At 41.8% G+C, this 7,545-nt stretch overlaps 1 protein-coding gene across 1 annotated transcript in view; it reads left to right on the forward strand.

The window, feature by feature from the left end:
- The first annotated feature begins 493 nt into the window (after positions 1–493).
- LOC103367991 (gamma-aminobutyric acid receptor subunit gamma-3-like) overlaps positions 494–7,545 on the forward strand; it is a 105,781-nt gene continuing 98,729 nt past the window's right edge. The window contains exons 1-2 of the mRNA XM_008296211.1: positions 494–546; positions 831–985. Of these exons, the coding sequence (XP_008294433.1) occupies positions 494–546; positions 831–985 (208 nt within the window). The remainder of the gene's footprint in view (positions 547–830; positions 986–7,545) is intronic.

Below are 7,545 nucleotides of genomic sequence, written 5' to 3' on the forward strand. Positions count from 1 at the left end.
AGCCACTCTGGTGCCCACACAGGCGTTAGAGAGAGAGGGAGGGAGGGAGGGAGGGAGGCGCCGCTGGATCCCGTCGATTCGACTCCCCCACCTCCTCTTCCTCCTCCTCCTCCTCCTCCTCTTCTCCCACCACTCATCCCGCTGGACTGATCACACTGATTGATCGTCGGGTGCCTTCCCGGAGGAAAGCCCTCCTGCGAGGAGCGAGGAAGGAACCAGAGGTGGTGGTTGGTGGTGGTGGTTGGAGGTTGGAGAGGGGGGGTGGAAAAAGAAAAAAAAAAAAAGAAAGAAAAAAAAAAAAGAGGGAGAAGAAATCCGCTGTTGTGTTGGTCGCACATGACGCGCGGCACAAAGTGTGTGTGGGCGGATGAGGAAGTTCAGAGCTCGGATTGATGGTTACACACCTACTGTACTGGCACTTGATCGCAGCGGCGGCAGCAGCACACGCCGGGGTCTCCGTCCAGCAGCTCCTGTCATCAGATCGCATGGGAAAATGACAATCAAGTTTGTGGTCATCCTCTTCATACTCATTCAAGAAGGTGCTCGGTGAGTCCCCACCTTGTTTTTTTAATTGTTATTTGCATGATCAACAGCTGAGAGGTGCTTCAAAAGTTCCCTATATGGTGACAGATGGCTGTCTCATAATGCATGCAGTGTTTTTCTTTTCTGTGCTTTTTTTTTTTTTTCTGAGGGTTTTCCCCAAACAAGCACACACACACACACACACAGGATGACAGCAACCATTTACTGCTGCGACAAAGTTTTCATGCCACTGAGGGGGGGTTTATTAAAGAGCAGCATCATAAATCTCATCTGGTTCCCTTCTCCAGTTCTGATCTACTGGAATATGGCGACGACGAGGAAGATCACCACGATACCACTGTCAATCAAATGCTGGTCCCCAGGTCGCACCAGGAGGATGCCACACTGATACTGAACAATCTGCTGAAGGAATACGACAAGACGCTGCGGCCAGACATCGGAGGTAAGACGGGCTGAATGGGGAGCGCGGAGTTGCTGAACAGCTGACAAACTTAGCGGCGCTGTCCAGGGTGCTGATTGGTGCCGGAGCTGTCCGCGGTGCTGAAACTGGTGACGCCGCAACATTTGGATGCTGTAATGTTGGGGGGGAAGAAAACCCTCCTCCTCCTCCTCCTCCTCCTCTTCCTCCTCCACCACCAGCCCTTTAACACACTCTGCTTGTTGTTCATTGAAGCTTTGGTATCCTGGTAGTTTTTTTTTTTCCTTTCTTTTTTATGGCTCATTTTAACCGCACTGTCTTGGTGTTTTTGGAAACATGTTCCCAGCTTGTTAAGGGTTAATTGTATCTACAGTAGGTATCATGCATTGGCTCTGTTTTTACCACCGCTTTGTTTGATCATCTAGCATGCAAATAGTCCTCTTTTCTGAAACCTCGCCGCACAAATGGTTTCCAGAGGAAGTCAAAAATGCAGAGGATAGTTCAATAATATGCCAGCAAATAACACCAGACATTAAAGAATGTGCAGATTCACTGAGTCAAGGACAAAGTGACACCACAGAAGCTGATTTTTATCACAACTTGCAGTCAGAAATGTTTAATCCCAGGTAGTTACAGTCTGTAGCTCTGATCTTGAATAAAAAATACAAACACAGCATGCAAATAGTTCTCTTTTCTCACTGGTTAGAAAGGGGTGAGATTTAATCAAAAGTTTCCGAGCTGTCAATCCACGGCCTCATCAGGTGTGGCTTTAAAGGACAATGATCAGATAGTGTGGCCAGAGAACTCCTATTAAATCAGCTTAAAATGCAGCTTTACTGATGCCACAGATGACAAGAGAAAGAAGACAACAGGCTGTTGGCATGTCAGTTCAAAAAATCATTTTCGACAGCATGGTACGACACACAATCTGCCACATGATGCTCTTGATTATCACGTCTGACAATGTGATTCTGTCCCCCACAATGTCCATCAACCCTTCAGGACGAGCGGGACAACATTCTGCAGGCAGCACCAACAACTTTATTAACTATAAAACTACTCTCCTCTGCGATTTTATGAAATTCTGCATTTAGATTTTTGCTCAGGATATTTCAGAGGTAAACAGGGGAGTCGTTCTGATGCTTTCCCACAGATTCTGCAGTCGAATCTGTGTAGTTTCGGAAAAAAAACAGCCTCGTCACAAATAAAAAAAATACACATTTGGTTCAAGAAAGTATTATTCAAGTGAGAAAATATCACATAGGGCTCCAGAATGTGGCCAGTTCACTAAACCATATAGGCAACTATAGATCAAACGTCCACAACTATAGTATTATTAATGCACAAACATCCTTTAGACTTCTTCTGTGTAGATTTTCGGGTATATTTTCATTCCTTTTATACTTTACTACTACTAATTGACAACTTCAGCTACTTTGCAAATTTTGATTAATAATGCAAAACTCACAAATTATGATGCATTATCATAGTTTAAACAATGGTTGTTGACTTAACCCCTCATGTCTGTAACGTAGATCTCTGCCTCTCTCTCCGCTCATTCCTTCCTGCTCGCTGCAGCTCGAGCACACCACGCTGTAAAACTACACAAGAACAAGCTGTAACATTGGAGTTATTCAGCTGTTTGAGCAGGAAACTACTGGAGAAGAATAATGCTACAGAAAGCTTCACCTTGAAAGCTGGCAGGATTGTTATGCATTAAAACCCTGCAAGTTTAAATCTGTGGTTTTTGAAACTATCGCTGGCACACAAGATGTTCAGCCACAGTGTTGCTGCTTATGTCGCTCATAATATGTCTTCCAGGGTACAATCAGCACCAATATGGATATGTTAACAACATTTAAAAATTGATTTTCTTCAGGGGGAGCCTTTAAAAGCTACAAAAAAATGCAGTGTTTTCCTTTTTACTGCAAAGTCTTTCAGAATAATAACATCTATTTTGTTATTTTCACCGAAAAACAGTATTTACGCTGCTCTAATTAATGCCTACAAGTGTTCATCTTAGGTTGTAGCTATAATCACCAATCAGAGGGCTGAACGGTAGCTGCTATTTAGCCTAACAGGCGATGTCCAGGGCAACAAAAATAAAACTACCCATAATGGACATTTAGAAATAGAAATAACAAAGGCTGAGTTACTTGCAGGTGGACTGAGTCTGAAGTGCTGTGTGTGTGTGATAGATTCAGGTTGAGTCCAAATCCTCTGCTGATTGCACCCACATTACTTTTCTTTTTTTTTTTTGCTATGCTTATGGTGCAATCAAAGCTTCCAGAGCTTCTCGGAGGGAAATATTCCTCTTCAGTGAGGCCTCTAATCAAATGGTTACTGGTTTGATCCCCAGAGTGTTCTCGGTGGTGGGCTGCTGACTGGAAAAGTTTCCTGTGATGAGCGTGCTGTAATTACATAAGTCCCAGTTATTGTTGCTGCTGCGTTTCAAGAGTCATTTGGAGAAATCAAGGCGGTGTCTCTTTTGTAGACATCTGACGGCGTGGCGACTGGTGAGGCTGAGCGCGGTGGCGGCTCGATGGATGTGTTCTGCCATTCTGAATATGAAGGCAGGCATTCCTTCAGTTGTTTCTGCTGTGGATCTATTTTTACTTATTCCAATTCACCTCTGTACTGGTAACATTTCTGCTGTGCTTCTTTCTCCCCCCCCGCCCCGATTCAGGTTTTGCATTTACAATCAGCAATACAATCTAATACATGGAAACCATTTGGGAACAGCTCTGCTCTAATTTTTTTTTTGTTATGTTGTTTTGTTTCCTGCAGTTCACTGTGATATTTTCTCTCCCCTTTCTACACTTAAAGCTTGTGCAAAGCTAATTTCCCACGAAAATAGTCCGTGTTTTCTTAAAAGTTTGGGATATAGGACAGGAAAGGGTATTTTGTAGTGGAAGAAATATTCAGATCCTGGATTTAAAATGCAGCTCGAGTAAAACTAGAGGAGTATTTCCAGCAAAAATCAAACATAAAGGCACTAAAAAATGTTCCTTGTGAGTCAAGTATTATTACATCAAGACTTGATTTCACCACTATTAACAATGTAATAATGATTAAGCAGCATTTTTCTGTTACAGCTGTTCCCTCATCATTGGTCAGACTGTGTTACTTTCATAACAACAGCTCAACATCTGTAGCATTCTAGGGTTAAGCCATTATTTCGGCAGTAAACACCCCCTCGTTTCTACAATTTTAAGCTCATCCAACCACATGGAGACTGTTTTGTCCAGAATTTTTTTTTACCATTCACGAGTCGGCTCAAAACTAATTAACACAGTGTCAAAGAACTCGTCTGCGTGGCTGCATTTTGTTCAAACAGATGACCAAAAACAAACAGCTCAAGATGGGTCACCAAAAGAAACAGCAGCTATCTTTGTCTGCGTTACATTTCTTAACGGTTCTTGTGCTGCGATTACCAGCCGATGTGGTTCTATTTTCATAAATGACATGGATATGGGCAGAAGCACGCTGGTCTGCTCTGAGTCTAATGTTTTCATTTCAGTGCAAATTACAAGGTTCAAATGATTTAATATGCTGCAAAAAATAGGTTTTTATGCTGATTTATAATTCATTTAGGCTCATAAGGCTAGCAGGTGGAGTGCATTCAGTACATTGTGGGACACTTGGTTCATCTCGATACGATGTGCTGATTTTTCTTCAGTTGGTTGGTTGAAGAGGAGGCAGGATTTTAGCTGACCAATATTGTCTTTGTTCTTTAATTTAAAGTTTGGTCGTTTACTAAAGGGTCACTGGATAAGTCTTTGGATGGGGAAGAAGAAGAAATCAAAAATAACTGGTCTGATAAACCATTTCATGTTAGTCTTTTGGGACTTTAATCTGTTGTAAACTGGTTGCAGATGTCAGTTGTTCAAGTAAGAACTCAACTGATGCGATTTGGGAACAAGGCAGCAATGCTACAACAAAGTCTCTTAAGTCAAGACGCATAAGTTGACAGAAACAAAATCTAAATGAAGGATTGGTTTTAAATTATGCTGCTGGTCCCCAGCTGTACAGGGAAACAGTCGAGAGCAGGTACGGCAGGTCAAAGCATCAACTTACAAGAGCATGCGAGTCTGTAACCTGATGGACGATAAGTTCGATTGTTTGGGTGATTATTCATCTTTGTTTCGTTTTTCAAAAAAATGAAGGCTTTCTAACTTGAATGTATATTTCCAGTCTGACTGTCCCAATCTTCATGGGTAAATTAACTTCAAACTAATCAGTCAAATAATGTCATGGAGTCAAAAAGTGCATCAGTTCCCTATGGAAGGTAGTGGAGGGTTAAAACAGAAGTTCTTAAGTGAAGTACAGGATTTGAGTGTACCTCCACTGAACAACACCATAAAAGCATGAATTAATAATTCTTTAGAAGACCGATGACGCATCAACGCTTCCTTTGACTGCACAAAAATGAGAGTCGCCTCACGCCCGACCCAAATACCTCGTTAATTTCTGGGTAAAAATGATGAGTAAGTAGCCATCTATATATCAGCTATGTTCATCTGACTGAACTTACTCATTAAATTGGCCTTCAAAAGACAAAATACAAGCATGACTTAGTGAAAAACTCTAAACTGAATAAGATGCTAAAACACAAGAACTCTTCCATATTACAAAATTTCAACAGATATCCAAATATGAGTCACGGTATTAGTTGCAATATATTGTTCATTTATGTCCCTCTGAACAAATAGATGTGATTATTGCTGCAATCTGTACCAAACAAACATTTGCTGTCACATCTAGAGAACATGATTTGTGAGTTTTGGGGCCTCTCTGCGGCGCCACAATGCTTCATTTACGACGTTGTGTTGTGACACGTTTCACTTTTATCAGCTCAGAATATCAGTCTACTGCGACTCATTTAGTTTGAAACAGACAAATAATCACACAGTTAAGGACAAGAGCCGTCTGACTGCTTTCTTCAGAGCAGCTGTCAATCACAAACAACTCATCAAAAACAAACCTATCAGAAAAACTGACACTTGAAGAAGCATCGACATGATGGCGAGCACTTCATCAGGTGGAGAGCATAGTTTAGAAAATTTATTTGAGGTGGGCTTTTGATTTATTTCATCTCATCTGCTGACATGGAGGCAGTGGTGTTTATGACAACCAGCCACTAGGGAGCGATCAAGATGTTTTGGCTCCAATTTTAGGGGGGTGTCGTGACGTCCATCTTTATATACGCGCTATGAAAAAAAATCACTTCTTATATTGTTAGTATCGGTGCATCAGTGGGCTCATAGTGAAGAACTTTAAATTCTGTAAAGTTTACAAATGGTTCCCAACCTAGGGCTCAGCCCCCGTCTAAGGGGCCACAACACCAACTGAAGGGGTCTGCTACACAAGCTTGTATTGCGTTCTGTAATCTTTGTTGTTATTTAAGTTGAAATTTTGTGAGAATGTGTGAGAATGTGTGTTTGGAAGAACTGCTTATAGGCAAAGATCTGGATGTGTTTTAGAAACAGCTTATATGTTTTTATTGTGAAATCTTAGTCTGGAAAATGTAAATCAACTTCAGATAAATCCTGCAGGTAGTTACAATATGTCCACCACTGAAGGTAGTAAAATAAACTCTAATAAGGAATGCATTTCAAAAACGGTGTGTTTGCTGCTGCTGTACAGTTTTATCCGCCTCTCAGATGCAGGACTCCTGGGTTTTTTAGTAATTTTAAGATTTATTAAGACTCAGTCAGACTCTGGACTCTGTAACCTTCAAGTTTCTACCACCAAGCCCGGAATGAATTTGTGGTTAGACTCTGATGGGAACCCTTATCTTCCTGGTCATTAATAGTGTATTTTTCTGTTTCCTGGGATATTTAAAATGACCAAGCACCCAGCTTTCACCGGCAATAACCTGGAGGGAATTTGATTTTTCCTTTTCTTCTCGTCTCTGCTGGCGGCTCGGTTCAGTCTGGTGGTTCACCTCGCAGGAGGGGGAATCTCCCTCCAGTTCTTGCTTCCGTAATTAAGGATGAAATTTTGATGAGATCCAGTTGACAAACCTCAGTGTCGTCCATGAAATGTTAATGCTGTTAGCGGCGGAAACACACGGGCATGCGTGTGTGTGTGGGGAAGCGCGCACAGATGAACACACTCGGAGATGACGCTGAGTCAAAGACAGATCTGGGACATTTAAGTCGTTGTAGGAAAGAGTGGGTTCAGTCGAGAACTGCTGCAATGAATCTCAAAGAAACACACTCACGCTATCACGATAACAAGTACACTCGCGCAGACAGCCAGCCACTGAAGTCTGAGCAGCGTGGCTCATTTCCCAGCTACACCTGGATTTTGTCTAAATCAAAGTCATCCTCTTTCCATGCACACACACACTCAGTACCAAACAATGCCTTCCGTTTGAATATTCCTTAAATGTGAGGCAACTTCTCCTCTGTACTTCTGCTTGTTTATAAGTAGCTGGCTGTGGAACCGGAGCTGCTGTTTTAAGCAGATTTGAGTTTTCTGTATTAATTGGCCATTAATTCAGAATTGGTGCTTTTGTATCTCACAGTGAAGCACATTTCTTTAGTACAAACAATCTCTTTAGGCTAAAATCAAGTGGG

The sequence above is a fragment of the Stegastes partitus genome, unplaced genomic scaffold (genome assembly GCF_000690725.1).
Source record: "Stegastes partitus isolate 25-593 unplaced genomic scaffold, Stegastes_partitus-1.0.2 Scaffold1110, whole genome shotgun sequence".
NCBI classification, from domain to species: Eukaryota; Metazoa; Chordata; class Actinopteri; family Pomacentridae; genus Stegastes; species Stegastes partitus.